This window comes from Oncorhynchus kisutch, linkage group LG29, assembly GCF_002021735.2.
Source record: "Oncorhynchus kisutch isolate 150728-3 linkage group LG29, Okis_V2, whole genome shotgun sequence".
NCBI classification, from domain to species: Eukaryota; Metazoa; Chordata; class Actinopteri; order Salmoniformes; family Salmonidae; genus Oncorhynchus; species Oncorhynchus kisutch.
In genome coordinates this window covers 16,394,928-16,412,390 of record NC_034202.2, presented here as the reverse complement: position 1 = coordinate 16,412,390, position 17,463 = coordinate 16,394,928, and the positions used below count along the sequence as shown (strand labels likewise).

General features: G+C 44.6%; 1 protein-coding gene across 1 annotated transcript in view; it reads left to right on the top strand.

Moving 5' to 3' along the window:
* Positions 1-9,036: 9,036 nt before the first annotated feature.
* The window catches only part of LOC109874343 (matrix metalloproteinase-17), an 81,144-nt gene continuing 72,717 nt past the window's right edge, over positions 9,037-17,463 (top strand). The window contains exon 1 of the mRNA XM_020466211.2: positions 9,037-9,631. Coding sequence (XP_020321800.1) covers positions 9,440-9,631 — 192 coding nt within the window. The 5' untranslated portion in view covers positions 9,037-9,439. The remainder of the gene's footprint in view (positions 9,632-17,463) is intronic.

Sequence of the window (17,463 nt, the reverse complement as noted above, 5' to 3'; positions counted from 1 at the left end):
GGGCCATTTGTGCGCCTCCCTATGGGACTCCCGATCACGGCCGGTTGTGCTAACACTTCTGTGGTGGCTATCAGACGGAGACAAGCTGAAGGGTGACATTGAGAAGGCAGGGAGGGTTGGACACCGTGGCCCATAAATCAGATCCTGTCTCGGGAGGCAGACACATGACCCCCCCCTCCCCCACCTAGACCCTGCACCAGCCCCAGCCACTCCTCATCCGCCACAGACAGCCCCAGTCTGATCCAATCTGGTACATGCTGACATGTATAACCCATTTGATTTCCGCTCTTTGATTGAAACACACAATCTCATCTGCAGGGAAGGCAGTTCTGGAGGGTTTTAAATTAAGACAATTAAGGTAAGGAGCACTTTACTCCAAAGGTTGGGCAAATATTGATATGGCGGTTTTATTTGGTCTCCTGGTCTTTCTCTGCATGTTAGCATGCTTTTCTTATGGGTTTCTTTCATGTATGTTCATCACACATAGTTGACAGTCTTGAAAGATCTACAACATCTCATCAAATGAAACATGAAAAAGCCACCAGTAGCATGGACCAATAGCTGTCTTCAGCATGTTTTCCCTGTTACCCACCATTTATCCCTATGGCTGACTCTATTAAAGATCAATCGTTTTCCCAAGATAATTAATTGAAGATATTTTATGTCTGTTGACCCAATATCTTTGAAAGAAGAGTATGAGCAAGTCCCTGCGTCATTATCTGATGTTATGGGTCATCCATGTATAATAATCCCTATGGGTTTCGTCACACACACACACACACACACTCACACATCCAGGGATTGTCATGGAGGATATGGGTGTGTGTAACAAAAGGAAGCTTGACAGGTTGATAACAGCACTTACTTTCTTTTTAAAAAACGCTATAAGGTGCTTCCATAAAGCTGAATAAAAAGCATGCATTGAAAATACCAAAGCCAGACTCTCTCTCAGATAAGGTGGTTTTTTTTGTGTTTTTTTTTACAGCTGCACTGGACTGAATGTGAATGGAGGGAGAAGGCATGATCGGAATGAGAAAAGAAGACACGGTCTCCGGGGGGGCTGAATAAATGTGACTTCACGTAATCTGTATGTGTATCACAACAATGCAAGACGGCCTTCATACTTTAGGCTATCTGTGTCTTCAGAGAGGGTTCTGGCGTCTTGCTAAGTCTGTTGATGAATAACATTATAGCCTTCTGCAAGAGAGAATATAACACTGGAATCGGATATGATGTGAATATTTCTTATTAACAGTGTGACTTCGACTTCCTGTGTGTGTATGGATCTATAGTATGTTTTATGTTCTACGGTATGCCATTGTCTTTGAGCTTTTTTGGTTATACTTCAGTACACACACACACACACACACACACACACAAAGCCAGAAAGTACAAAAGCCGAAGATATTCATTAATGCCCAGTTGACATGTACGTCTGTTTGTAAAGACTGTAATCTTAACCTGTCCAATGGGAATGCCCATTAGGCAGTGCTGGCAGTGGAGATGCGGAATGCACCAGGTTGAGATGCACAGTGTGATAAACACAATTACAAGCAGACAGATACCGTCTCAGACACTGGCTCGCAATTCTTTTATTTATATATGGCAAGAAAATATGTTTAAAAAGTCCCTCGGCATGAATATCCATACTCAGAATAGACAAGATATAAACTGAAAAGTAGACATGAAAACCTTATGTTCCTTATACATATCCCGGGCTTGGAGAGAGAGGTGAAAAGATGACAGGGTTAGGCATGGTACCAAAACCTGCTCCAAAAAGCCTTCACATTGTTAACAATAGAATGTCTCTTCAATGTTCTGTTTTGTTATACACAATCACTCAATTGCCTTAGGTCATGTTTGAGGTAATGTGATGTAGTCTCACCAAATATGCAATGATTATGTGACGTCATCAGGGCCGTAGCTACATATGAGCAGATCGAGGTCCAGACCTCTGTAATGTGGTTGTGCATCAGCAGTTTTCCTCTTGTTATATGTCATTCACTGACTGTCACTCAATTAGCCCATATCTGTTCAAACATTTTAGACTGGTATATAAGTCTAGTTAGTCTAGCCAGCTATCTAAACTTGTAGTAATCATCAAGTTTTTAAATTGTATAGCAATGCAGTAAATGCGCTTGAACTTTTTTTAAATTGGAAATTTGAATTGGAAACACAACGTTTCAAAAACATGAATATAATATTACAGCAAGGTCTGCGACTTGAGATTGTAATGCAAGGATATTACCCCTTGGCTCAGATAACTTAATACTGCTTTTGTTGGGAACTAATAAAGCTTAATGTATTTTTACATGTTTCAGCCCTCAAGCCTTTAGATAAATGACAGTCAGACTGTTGGACCTGATCTGAATAGAAAATGTGGGAAGAGAAGGTGTTTGTGTGTATTGGCAATGCATCTCTGGATAGCTTTATGCCTCTTTTCGCTCTTTTTGCATGAAATTGTGTTGATAATGATGGAGTCAAGGGTCAAACAGTCTGGTAGGAATTTTAACACCATCATAGAGACTGCTTAACCTCTCATGTTTTTCATTCAAATGCTGTCTTTGTGCATATAATTTGAAACATTTCCGGAAAGTTTCAAAAGGCTATAGTTCAAACACGTTTTCATTGTTATATTTGACATTTCAGTAATTCCAGAGCGACTTGAAGTAGCTATCAGCAAAGTCAGTGCTAGTTCACAAGGTGAAACATCTGTCTGTGCCCTACTATACTGGAGACAGGGGGTTCTGTCTGTGCCCTACTATACCACCCCTGGAGACAGAGGAGTGTTCTGGAAGGTGTCTGGGAGTTTCCATCGGTGCCACGTCGGTGGAGAGTCCAGACCAGGGTCCCACGGTGTGCATTCCCCCCGAGTATGCCGATTTGGCAATCGCTTTCAGTAAAAAGAAGGCGACTAAATTACCACCACATCGACCGGAAAGGGATTGTGCGATAGATCTCCAGGTAGACGCTGCGCTTCCCAAGAGTCACGTGTACCCATTGTCCCAAGAGGAAACATTGGCTATGGAGACATATATCACGGAGTCTCTGGGACAGGGGCACATTCGGTCCTCCATCTCACCCGTCTCCTCAAGTTTCTTTTTTGTGAAGAAAAAGGGGGGGAGGTTTGCGTCCGTGTATTGATTATAGAGGTCTAAATGCCATCACAGTGGGGTTCAGCTACCCACTACCTCTCATTGCTACGGAAGTGGAATGCTACGGAAGCGTCATGCCGTATGGGTTAAAGAATGCTCCAGCCGTTTTCCAATCCTTTGTAGACGAGATTCTCAGGGACCTGCACGAGCAGGGAGTGGTTGTTTATATTGATGACATTCTGATCTACTCAGCCACTCACGCCGCGCATGTGTCTCTGGTACGCAGGGTGCTTGGTAGACTGCTGGGGCATGACCTATACGTCAAGGCTGAGAAGTGTGTGTTCTCCAAACGAACCGTCTCCTTTCTGGGTTATCGCATTTCCACCTCGGGGGTGGAGATGGAGGGTGACCGCAGTAAGGCCGTGCGTAATTGACCGACACCGACCACGGTAAAAGAGGTGCAGCGGTTTTTGGGTTTTGCCAACTACTACCGGAGGTTTATCCGGGGTTTTGGCCAGATAGCGACTCCAATTACCTCACTACTGAAGGGGGGCCCGGTGCGGTTGCGGTGGTCAGCAGAGGCAGACGGAGCTTTCAACAAGTTGAAGGCGCTGTTCACGGATGCACCCGTGTTGGCGCATCCGGACCCCTCTCTAGCATTCATAGTGGAGGTGGACGCGTTCGAGGCTGGGGTGGGTGCCGTGCTATCACAGCGCTCGGGTATGCCACCAAAACTCCGCCCCTGCGCTTTCTTCTCGAGGAAGCTCAGCCCAGCGGAGCGTAACTATGATGTGGGGGACCGGGAGTTGTTAGCGGTGGTCAGGGCTCTGAAGGTGTGGAGACACTGGCTTGAGGGGGCTAAGCACCCCTTTCTCATCTGGACCGACCACCAAAATCTGGAGTATATTCGGGCAGCTAGGAGACCGAACCCGCGTCAGGCAAGGTGGGCCATATTTTTCACCCGATTCCGGTTCACTTTATCGTATAGACCGGGCTCCCAGAACGTGAAGGCGGACTCACTGTCCCGCCTTTACGACACGGAGGATAGGTCCACCGAACCTACTCCCATCCTTCCCACCTCAAAGCTAATAGCACCAGTGGTATGGGAGGTGGACTCGGACATCGAGCGGGCGTTACGGGCTGAACCCGCGCCTCCTCAGTGTCCGGCGGGGCGGAAGTACGTGCCGCTTGGTGTTCGGGACCAACTGATTCGGTGGGCTCACGTCCTACCCTCCTCGGGTCACCCTGGGGTGAGGAGGACAATGGGGAGCCTTCGGGGGAGGTATTGGTGGCCTACCGTGGCTAGGGACGTCAAGGTTTATGTCTCCTCCTGTTCGGTATGCGCCCAGAGTAAGGCTCCTAGGCACCTTCCTAGAGGGAAGTTACAACCCCTCCCCATTCCACAACGGCCATGGTCACATCTATCCGTAGATTTCCTGACCGATCTTCCCCTGTCTCAGGGGACCACCACGGTTCTGGTGATTGTGGATCGGTTCTCTAAGTCCTGCCGTCTCCTCCCGTTGCCCGGTATCCCTACAGCCCTACAGACTGCGGAGGCATTATTTACCCACGTCTTCCGGCACTACGGGGTGCCGGAGGACATCGTTTCTGATCGGGGCCCCCAGTTCACGTCCCGAGTATGGAGGGCGTTCATGGAGCGTCTGGGGGTCTCGGTCAGCCTGACCTCCGGTGATCACCCCGAAAGTAATGGGCAGGTGGAGAGAGTAAACCAGGAGGTGGGTAGGTATCTGCGGTCGTACTGCCAGGACTGGCCAGGGGAGTGGGCGAGATACATCCCCTGGGCCGAAATGGCCCAGAACTCACTACGCCACTCCTCTACTAATGTGTCCCCCTTTCAGTGTGTGTTGGGGTACCAGCCGGTCCTGGCACCGTGGCATCCGAGCCAGACCGAGGCTCCTGCGGTGGAGGAATGGGTGCAGCGCTCCAAAGAGACCTGGAGGGCCGTCCAGGAATCCCTTCAACAAGCTAGTGGACGGCAGAAAAGGAGTGCTGACCGCCACCGCAGTGAGGCCCCTGTGTTTGTACCGGGGGACAGGGTCTGGCTCTCGACCCGAAACCTGCCCCTCCAATTGCCCTGCCGGAAGCTTGGGCCGCAGTGTGTAGGGCCTTTCAAAGTCCTGAGGAGAATAAATGAGGTGTGTTATCGATTACAACTCCCTACCTATTATTGTATTAACCCCTCGTTTCATGTGTCTCTCCTCAGGCTGGTGGTAGCTGGTCCCCTACAGGACGGTGAGGTGCCGGAGGTCCCTCCTCCCCCTCTGGACATCGAGGGGTCCCCGGCGTATACGATACGGGCCATTCTGGACTCGAGACGCCAGGTGAGGGGCCTGCAGTACCTCGTGGACTGGGAGGGGTACGGTCCAGAGGAGAGGTGCTGGGTACCGGTGGGGGACGTTTTGGATCCGTCAATGTTGAGGGATTTCCATCGCCTTCATCCAGATCTCCCTGCGCCTCGTCCTCCGGGTCGACCTCGAGGCCGGTGTCGGCGCGCTGCGGGAGCCGCGCGTCAAGGGGGGGGTACTGTCACGACTCCGACCGAAGGTGGCTCCCCTTCCCGTTCGGGTGGCGCTCGGCGGTCGTCGTCGCCGGCCTACTAGCTGCCACTGATTATTTCCTCCCCCTCCTTATGTGTTTATTGAGTGCACCTGTTTTGAGTTGGGTATAATTAGTGAGGCTTTATTAGTCAGCCGACCCGCCTGGTTCCTTGTGCGGGATTAATTATTGTGACCTTCTGTTTTGTGTAAACTTGTGTGCACGTCTATGGGTTACGTGTTTTCCCATTTCGTGGGTTTTGCTGGACAGTTTAAGTCCCCCTGTTTGGGGCGTTTGTTGTATTATACGCCCTGTGTTTTCGTGGGGTTGGCTTATGTTCGCCGTTTTTTGTGCATTAAAGTAGCACTCCCCTGAACTCTCTGCTTCCTGCGCCTGACTTCTCACCCACTACACTCAGAACGTTACAAAGATATTATTTGAAGGGGTAGGGTTTCAGACGTTTTTGGAACATGGGAGGTAGCATAATACAGACATACATACACGTGTACATACAAAGCTTGGTACAATACAGCTGTCACTTTATTAATTAAACTTGTTACACAGAGTCTCTCTCCTTAATGGTGACTTTGAACATCACAACACAAAGATGTCATAATTCTGTCTTTTATATTCACAACAACAAAGTGCTACTCATCTGCTATAGAAGAGTATGGATAATCTGATTGTCTGTTCTCCATTGCGAGCCCTCTGATTTTGTGTAATTGTGATGATTTCTGCTTTTTTCCGAATTGGTTTGTAGTTTTCTGTGATGTCTTTTGAAATGCCAGAGTAATGAGGGGTAGAAAATAAAACAGCTTCTGTATTTCAGAGGCATTCGCACTATTTTCAGTCCAAAGAGTTTGCTGCTGGCGATATGTATATTTAATTGGGTGTCAGTTGGCTCCCTGAACACTCACTTGTATATTCTGGGGGCTCCTGGTCTCTAACGACAACAAAAAAGCCATAACATGTATCACTGGTTTGCTAAATAGCCCAACTGGGAAAAGATAATGATAATATCTATTTATGCTTTTATACAGGAACCATATTTGAAATAGAGATCCATGGGTTCCGGAGGAATGGAGGAGACTTAACTATTCTTTAAAGCTAGAATCCTTTGTTGCTACATACATTTTGGGATTTATAAATGTATGATACACTGGTGGAAAAAGTACCCAATTTCTCATACTTAAGCAAAAGTAAAAATACCTTTAATAGAAAATGAATCAAGTAAACATGAAAGTCACCCAGTAAAATACTATGTGAGTAAAAGTCTAAAAGTATTTGCTTTTAAATATACTTAAGTATCAAAAGTAAATGTATTTGATTGTTTTTTTTTTTAAAGCAATCCAGAAATCACAATTCTCTTTTTATGTATTTATGAATAGCCAGTGTCACACTCCAACAATCAGACATAATTTACAAACAAAGCATTTGTGTTTAGTGAGTCCTCCAGATCAGAGGCAGTAGGGATGACCAGGGATGTTCTCTTGATAAGTGTGCGAATTGGACCATTTTCTGTTCTGCTAAGCATTCAAAATGTAACGAGTAATTTTGGGCATCACGGAAAATGTATGGAGTAAAAAGTACATAATTATCTTTAGGTTTTGCAGTAAAGTAAAAGTTGTCAAAAATATAAATAGTAAAGTAAAGTACAGATACTGCAAAAAACTACTTAAGTAGTACTTTAAAGGTATTTTTACTTACGTACTTTATACCACTGATACTGTATACCCATTGATTCTTGAAGAACATAACTTATAAATGCCTCAGGATCTTGGTTCAAATCACACACCCAATCAGAACCCAAAATATAAGATAGTTTTACTCCAATGTTTGTAAACAATGTAAATGTAAACAAACTCGGAATAGTCCTTGCATCAAAAGCTCTGTCTACACATTTGAGAATGGTTACATTTCTCCAGACCAATCCCACAGCTTTTTACCAAAACAAAGGCGGTGTGGGTGTGTTGTGCACGACAAAAACAGCAACCTACATCAGTCAGTTGGCTCTATCTATAACTGCAGACTGGTGGGTCCTTACTGCATATCATAATTGTATAGGTACTGCAAGGCCCCATTTGTCAATAATTTCACCATGCTGTGTAAACTCCCCAGTGCCCATTTAAGTCAGTCATCCCCACAGTGCCTAACTCTGCAGATTTGTTTCAATGGAACGAGGGCACAAACACAGAAGAACTTTACTAAAACATGTTAGTGTGCTTAGGTGTAAGAAGGATGCACTCTCCTAAATGAATGTTACAAATGTGCTATAAACATTATAGACGGGTATAATGTAAAACATATATTATTGTGTATCTTGATCAACTAGGCCTTCCTCAATGTTAATGTCCTTGGAAGAAGCCAGGTGATTAATACCAATGGACATGTCAGACAGAAGACTCAAGGTCCTATCAGGAAACAGATAAGTTAGTACCCAAACTAGTCAAGCGCTGCCATCTGTCTAACCTTGGCAGACCCATGGCTGTTATAATTATCATTATATGAGGTCAAATATGACCAAATCTCTCAACTTCGTAAAGGTTGAGAGCAGGACCTAGCCTCGTCGACTTGTCAAACACGAATAGGTCCATGACATTGATGCGTAAGTGTACTTCAAGAGACGCGAAGTTTAAATGCCTCGAGGCATAACTCATGTAAAGAATCAGACACCAGTTGTTCGATACTTGTATATGTTTTTCTATAGATTAAACTTGAAGGCCAACGAGAAATACTTAATAATGTTGACTGACTTCTGTTGACAGAAGCGACGCAGTAAGGCGTAAAGGCTACCCACTGATTTCCCTCCGGTGAGACAGCGCGAACTTGTTCTCTACAGTTTACACTCTGCCCAGTGCCCAGGCTTTCACCTCACCTTCTGTACAACGTGAGAGAAACCTGGAGCCGAGGCTTCCTTCGTAGAGATACTTATATCTCATATGTTGCTTCCATGTAAGCTAGTCCACTGTAGGCTTGCATTACATAGGCCAAGTAGGCTACACACAAGTTTTTGCAACATCACCTGGTCTTATAACCTATTGGTGTACCTATATCAACTTTCTTGGTAGGTAAGCCTTTGAACTATGGGTAGCATCATGTGTAGATCTATACGTTAATTTGGCTAATGATGAATTGATAGGCCAACGGGCTACCTTTCACCCTGCGAAACAATACTTTTTTCATTTGAACAAAATGCAGAGATGTTGCGCATGTTATAGGCCTATCTGATGTGCACACTGTTGTGCCTGCAACTCTGAAACCGAGGGTCTAAATATTAAAAAGATGTCACAGATGTAATACTATGCACATTCTAAGTGGACTGAATAATGCGCCTTTTGTATCGCCTCCTCCCATTCTGCAACTGGCTAAATTCCTCTCCACTCTCTCATCGTGCGTCTGTCTCAGTCTCTGACACACGGCGCAGGGAGCACAAGCCTATCTTCGTTTGCTTGTGTTACAGAGGGAATATTTAACGGGTTAATTTTCTTTGCCTCATGGGCATATTGGATATTCTGAAATAAATGAGTCCGAAAGTAGCAGTTATATTTCTTTGTAAATACTGGTAACCGTTGGCGTAATTGGGTGGTCCACCAAGGAACAGCAATATGACTGAGATGGTTTTTCAGGACGCGGATCTTGGTGAAAACGAACTGTTTAATGTTTTTAAAGGCATTTTCGGCTCTATGTGATATGTGTTTCATGTGTTTACGCGCAACAGTGAGGTAGAATTCTCGTCCAAATTGGACCGCATATCAGAGGGATCCGGAGCTGGGTGATTTATTTGGTGAATGCGGCGGCCAGGGTCGGTGTCTGAGCGCTGCTGGAGCAGCGAGTGGCGGGGCATGATTTCTCAAATGTTTCAGTTCGCGCGGCGCATTTGGATTATTTCTCCAGAGATGCTCCTGCTTCCCATGTTTTGGTTTTTGTCTCAGGCTCTTGCAGCACCATCTCTGACGGCCGAACAGATGGATATGGGGGTGGTAAGTGCCTATATTCTTCCGACACTTTACACTGAATATTTGAACATAGGCTACTGCAGTGGACACATTTTTCTTGGTTAAATAGGCTACGTATAACTAAACTTTTATCCACATAGGCCGACAATAGGCTGTTGAAATAGGTTACCTCATATTAGTTCATTATCAGCATATCAAGACGATGCCAACTCTGGTGTGTGATAGTAGTGTAACTCCTGCGCATTCAGTGAACATTGAGAAATCATATAGGTTGCTTTTTATTGTAGCCTTATGGCTTCAGTCGTTTAGAAACAGAAGATAAAAGCCAAAGTGAATCATTGGGAGTGAGTATTGTTTCTGTGCCCTGTAGTCTCCCAGGTGCATTTGCCTAATATATATATGAAGTTAAATTTTCAGTGAAATCAGTCTTACTTTCAGTAAATATTTTAATGGTAGGCTATCCATAATTATTTATTTGGACATCGGTCATGGGCTACTCTGCCATGTGAGCGACTGCTCCGTCCAACCTGGTCTCAGAGCATTTAGTATTATTCTGTATGAAAATCCGAGACACTCCATTTAGTATGATATGTTACGTTTCGTACAAGCTTGTATGAGAGAAAATATCTCTGCATGATCCTCGATATCACTGTGCAGACCGTGTCAATATGTTGTCAGTATTGTATAACATTGTATTTACCCTGATTTATCATTTTTCACATGCACAATATGATGTAGGCAACAATTCCCATGACATATTACACATACCGCGGCCACTTTACACGCATGGCACAGAACGATGAAGGAACGCTTTGAACTGTTTGTAAATGCAAATCAGAATCATGGCCGTCATTGCCTGCGGGTGGAGAGGTGAGAGAGGAAGAAATTGAAGAAATGCTACCAAAATGTAAGCAGATTTAAAACGCAATGTCTCTCAAGAGTGTAGGCTAATTGCCCTGTAGGCTATGGAGCTCATGGAGAAGTAACCCCTGAAGGCATGTTTCACTTTGAAATGGCATTTCTGAGTGCCTCAATATTTCTGCTCGCCACAGGAGTCACAGGGTGATGGTGATGCGATGGCAAGGATGCTCGCTCCTCTCAGCGAGTAGACAAAAATGGCTGCTTAAATAATCAGAGAGGTCATTTACACTTTACACAATCATCCAAGCATTAAATTAGTTGAAAGTCGAGAAATTCTATAAATGGTCCTCATTTATCCCTTAAAGAAGTTCTCCAACACCATGAACTGCCCCTACCTTACCCTCCCCACCCAAACTCTCAACACACAATATGCAGATCTTCCTCCCTATGTTTTCAAAGTTCATTCTCTAGCATGAAGGCTGCGAGGGTAGGGGGCAGAAGACGATCTTGTCTCACAGCTTGGCCCATAAACAAGGGTCACACAAATGCTTTTTCATGTGCTGACCTCTACATGGCCCCCCTGGAGCGAGTGGTGTAGGTGCTGTAAGCGTGCACATTTAACGAAGCTGCATCATGTCTCTGTGGAGCTGACACATTCAACACAGTGGACACTCTAATTGCCCGGTGTTACTGTGTGGGCTAGGGCCTGTCTGGCACTATTACTGGGATGTGTCTGTAAAGACGATGGCCAGCTTAGCGGGGTAATAAGTTGGCCAATAACTGAACCTTATTAATGTGGCACAGCAAGGAGGCAGAAGGCTTAGGCGGGATCGTTCTGCACTAGTGGTGCGCAGGTCAGCTGTTCGTTCACCCGCACCCGCCCACAAATGCTAATAACCCATCTGCAACCGCCCGACTAGGCCTATTTTATCTGGTTGAAATACTATCAGCTTTTATGATGCTGATAAAGATAGCACCTCTACAGACGGTATCTCACTGCACATTCGCATTCTCTCAAGATGTTGGAAGAAATAAATCATATTTCTCCACTCTTGGTGGTGTATCATTTTGCTGCACGAAATGCTTAATTCTGCAGGGGTTAATGTTAAGGCTATATGAGACGTTAACTTACAGTCAGTATCCAGATGTCAGTTTCCATTTAACCCATCTGAACAGTAGGCTACTGTTCAGTAGGCCTATTTGAAGTCTCCTTCTTGTGACTGTCGAATTTGTATAGCGCTTCACAATCGTCACACATTGTCTTTAGCACTGCAACAAATCTTTCCCAAACATTACTTTTCTGACCCTCCTTTCTCTTTATTTTCAACTCAACATTTTGCAGCTTTTCTGTATTTGAGTTAACCGCTGACATTGTTATTTTTGCCTCTGTGGATTGATGTTAGCTTTTTCTGCCCGTTCCCAAAAGCATTTGGCGATTGGCGTGTAGGCTATATGGCGCGTGTACAGTTAGGCTCTAAAGCTTAGGCTTTAAGAAAAACCTCAATGTAGCCTATAGATATAAATGTTTTTTTCTTTATTTAACCCGCCCGCCAACCACCCGCTCTTCATCCACACAATATTTATTGACCCTAAACCCGGCCGCCCCATGGATATAACCGCGGGTTATGAGTCAACCGGCGCATCATTAATCTGCACAATAAGCCCATCTACAACACAGGCTTTACAGCAGAGATGTGATCAGATGATTACAGAGACGATTCAATGCGTGTGCTGGTGTATGTCGGTGTGTACTGGTGCAAGTTGTGTGGGTGTGCATTTGGGTGTGTCCGGCTCAGCTGGGCAGGCTCAGGTGCGTAGAAGTTACCGCTGCGCGGGGGGGGGGGGGGGGGGGGGGGCATTGGTCAATACTCAGACAGACAGATGTAAAGACTTCTATCCCCTGGAGTACCACCCCATCTCACGCCCTTCTGCAGCCGGCTGGGATTAAAGTAAGGTTTACGTGGGGCAGGTGAGTGTGTTGCTCACTGATTAGGGTGGGAGGCCATTTCCCCTACTCAGCAGGACCATGTCGGAGACTGCTATTCACCAGGGGCTTGGGATAAGCCCACATCCAGACAGCCCACCAGAGACACACTAGACACTGTCTCGATGTCTGGGTTATTGTCATTGTACATCACATGCAAAGTCCGATTGGCAATTTTGTAACATTCTAGGAATTGGGATCAAATGGACACATGCAAGCTATAACCAGCACAATATGCTTTCTGCTCATCATGTCATTTTTCCCCTGTGGATTTCAGTCTGCTGATACTGAGAGCCCTAACTCCCAAGTGGACAACTCTCACAGCTCTCAAGCAGTAACAAAAGACAACTAAGTTCTCATCATAACTTTGCTTTACAGAGAGTACTAGCGAGACAGACAGTGGTGAGGCTGAGGCAGGCTGTGATGCATGCAGGAGTAGACAGAGGAGACAAAGAGAGAGAGGAAGCAAGCAGAGAAAGAGGATGGTACAGAGGTTCCCGAACTTGGTGTCGGAGCCCCATGTGGGGTCCCCTGAAATAATCTGTACTAATTTTATCAAACGAATCAAGAATTTAAAAAGAAAAATAAGATATGTTTCAATATGAATAACTCCCAGTGGCCTACCTTCCATATAGGTTGACATTAAAATGCAATCAAACTGCAAACCATACAGTTGTAAAAATGTTAGATGTCTTAGTTTATATCAGTGGTTGTTTGTCTTAACTCGATTGCCTACTGGAGTTTATGGTTTGCCCACTTCTTTTTACCACTACAACACTGGTTATTATCACACCCTAAATGTAGGCACAATGCTTATAAGAAACCGTGTGAAATGATTCCGGCTGAAATGTGTGTAGATACGATGTGCTGCTGTTTGAGTCCCCCATTCTGTTTGGAGTCTGGCAGGATGGTATCGATCTTACCAGCCCGTCTATATCCTAAAGCGGAGAATCTCATTTTGCTGTAGTTTCTTTAATGAGAGCACCATCTGGTCCCATCTCCAGTGGAGTGGAGGCGAGAAGAGGATACCCCCCACCCATACACATGGGGTGGCAGGGTAGCCTAGTGGTTAGAGTGTTGGACTAGTAACCGAAAGGTTGCAAGTTTAAATCTCTGAGCTGACAAGGTACAAATCTGTCGTTCTGCCCCTGAACAGGCAGTTAACCCACTGTTCCTAGGCCGTCATCGAAAATAAGAATTTGTTCTTAACTGACTTGCCTAGTTAAATAAAGGTCAAATAAAATGTTTAAATAAAATACACTTGAATTCACACCACACAGTTCAGTCATGTCACTTCCTCTCAGCTCACTCTGTCCCACCTATAGCATTTCTCCTCTGGAACTCTGTAGATAGGATGCATTCCTTCACCGACCCCAGGCTGCTCCAATTACACAGAGAGGCGTCGGGAACAGGTAAATGAAAGAGAGCGGGATTGATTGACGGGGAAAGGGAAATGGGTAGGAGTTAGTGTAGCTCTGAAAGGAGAAATCAAACAGAGAGGCACAAAAGAAGTGCACACCAAACAAAAAACAAACAAAAAAATCACTTAGACAAGTGGCAAACATGAAATCAATACCCTCTCTCCGGCTGGGATGGAACTGTCTCTTTGGGCTAATGCTCTGGGGAGAGATTTGCACCTGTGGAGAGGAGAGAGGATACATTTTTACTTAATTGTCCTCGTCAGCTGTAGTCGTGAGTCGTGACTCAATTGTGTCTGAGTTATGGTACGTTACTATGGGCTCTATCCAATCCGTATCGTGGAAGTTAAGCATTACAGCATAATTGAAACTTAAAGGAAATGTTAGCGGAGACTGCATTCATGGTAAACGCTGCATATGTCGGCGCAATCGGAAAATACCTTTCCATTGCTTAAATCATACAGATTTGAGTAGAGCCCTAGATAAAAGGGACGTGGGATATTAATAATAATGGTATGTCTTCTCTTTCACACACTCCCCTGGTCCCTAGTCCATTTTTAGCACGCCTGTCCTACTTTCAGTTGGCACTTTGGACACCTGTGACCATGCGTCCATTGCACGGCATGGTTGGGACAGATTCCGGGCAAGGAGATTATTTCAGGAACAATGTCTAGGGAGAGGAGGCCGCAGTGCAGGAGAGAATATATTACTGTACAGAGAAGGAGGGATACCCAGCTAACAACAAACGTTCCCACAGCTTTCTCTTAAGAGTCTCATTAGGTTATTACCTAATATTGTCATAGGAATGTTCCAGTGATGTGCAAGGACTGTTTCCAAGAGACCATTGACCTTGTTATCAAACAGAATTTACCCAGAACTTGGTTGTCATGTTCTCCAAATATAATATATTTATGTTCTAGACACGTATCATGGGAACGTTGCAAAAGCACCGTATCCAGTTTTCTGTGGGATAGGAGAATATTCCATCAACATCCCACCAAACATACACAGAACACGGTTGCTATGTTCTCAGGACATAATATATTAATGTTCTAGACACGTTTCATGGGAACATTGCAAGAACATTTGTGTCCCAAAGATCTTCCTTACACATTATTACACATTAATGTTGCTTTGCCAATCAAGGCCCTGATTGGTGAATCACTTATCCATTCATAGCTCTTTGTCTGTTAGCAATGTTAAGAATGCTCACACACACAGTTATTTTAACATAGAATGGTTTCAACGTACTTATTTGGCATACAGTACCAATCAAATGTTTGAACACACCTACTCATATATTTTGTATTATCTTCTATATTGTAGAATAATAGTGAGACATCAAAACTATGAAATAACACATGTGGAATCATGTAGTAACCAAAAAAGTATTAAACAAAATATATTTTATATTTGAGATTCTTCAAAGTAGCCACCCTTTGCCTTGATGAGAGCTTTGCACACTCTGGGGCTGAGGTCGGGTGATTTTTCTTAGATTTTCGCCTTTATGATAGCCTATTGGAAACGAGCTAGCCTACAGCATGAATATCATTAGCATGAAACAAGGCTTAAAAATATATGCATGTTGGCATGCCTGCTCCCGCTCCCCCTCGAGGGCGCCTGACGGCCTATCATTAGGCACGTCTGTCACCATCGTTACGTGCATCAGCACTTCATGGGACTTACCTGGACTCTTTTACTTTATTGATTGCCTTCCCTATATCTGTCACTTCCTCAGTTTCTTCCCAGTGTCTGCATTAATGTTGTTTTGTTCCCCCTGTCCAGACGCTGTTCTTGTTTTGTTATAGGTCCATTTATCCATTAAATCTTCACTCCCTGTACTTACTTCTCACCTGGCGTCTGTCCTCACATATATACAGTATTTGATAAACTACCAACCAGGTAGAATTCCGGCTCTCACAGACCTGTTAGTTTTTTTTTAAGAAGCCCTCCTGTTCTCCACCACAGTATTAACTGCACCTGTTTGAACTCGTTACCTGTATAAAAGACCCCTGTCCACACACTCAATCAAACAGACTCCAACCTCACCACAATGGCCAAGACCAGAGAGCTGTGTAAGGACATCAGGGATAACATTGTAGACCTGCACAAGGCTGGGATGGGCTACAGGACAATAGGCAAGCAGCTTGGTGAGAAGGAAACAACTGTTGGCGCAATTATTAGAAAATGGAAGAAGTTCAAGATGACGGTCAATCACCCTCGGTCTGGGACTCCATGCAAGATCTCACCTTGTGGGGCATCAATGATCATGAGGAAGGTGAGGGATCAGCCCAGAACTACACGGCAGGACCTGGTTAATGACCTGAAGAGAGCTGGGACCACAGTCTCAAAGAAAATCATTAGTAACACACTACGCCGTCATGGATTAAAATCCTGCAGCGCACGCAAGGTCCCCCTGCTCAAGCCAGCGCATGTCCAGGCCCATCTGGAGTTTGCCAGTGACCATCTGGATGATCCAGAGGAGGAATGGGAGAAGGTCATGTGGTCTGATCAGACAAAAATACAGCTTTTTGTCTAAACTCCACTCGCCGTGTTTGGAGGAATAAGAAGGATGAGTACAACCCCAAGAACACCATCCCAACCGTGAGGCATGGAGGTGGAAACCTCATTCTTTGGGGATGCTTCACTGCAAAGGGGACAGGACGACTGCACCGTATTGAGGGGAGGATGGATGGGGCCATGTATCGCGAGATCTTTGCCAACAACCTCCTTCCCTCAGTAAGAGCATTGAAGATGGGTCGTGGCTGGGTCTTCCAGCATGACAACGACCCGAAACACACAACCAGGGCAACTAAGGAGTGGCTCCGTAAGAAACATCTCAATGTCCTGGAGTGGCCTAGCCAGTCTCCAGACCTGAACTCAATAGAAAATCTTTGGAGGTAGCTGAAAGTCCGTATTGCCCAGCGACAGCCCCGAAACCTGAAGTATCTGGAGAAGGTCTGTATGGAGGAGTGGGCCAAAATCCCTGCTGCAGTGTGTGCAAACCTGGTCAAGAACTACAGGAAAAGTATGATCGCTGTAATTGCAAACAAAGGTTTCTGTACCAAATATTAAGTTCTGCTTTTCTGATTTATCAAATACTTATGTCATGCAACAAAATGCAAATTAATTACTTAAAAATCATACAATGTGATTTTCTGGATTTTTGTTTTAGATTCCGTCTCTCACAGTTGAAGTGTACCTATGATAAAAAAAATTACAGACCTCTACATGCTTTGTAAGTAGGAAAACCTGCAAAATCGGCAGTGTATCAAATACTTGTGCTCCCCACTGTATATATAAAACATGCCTGTAGAGATATGCTTCTAAAAGTAATATACAGGTTATGTGAAAAAGTACTGTAAAACTGTAATATTATTGCAATATTTGAAGAGAGTAAATCGTTAAATTACCACTGTAATACATTATTGTGCCTTCGGAAAGTATTCACACAACTTTACTTTTTACAAATTTTATTGTGTTACAGGATAGAATTTAAATGGATCGAATTGTCATTTTTTTTTGTCAACGATCTAGACAAAATATTCTGTAATGTCAAAGTAGAAGAACAATGTGAACATTTAAAAATAATT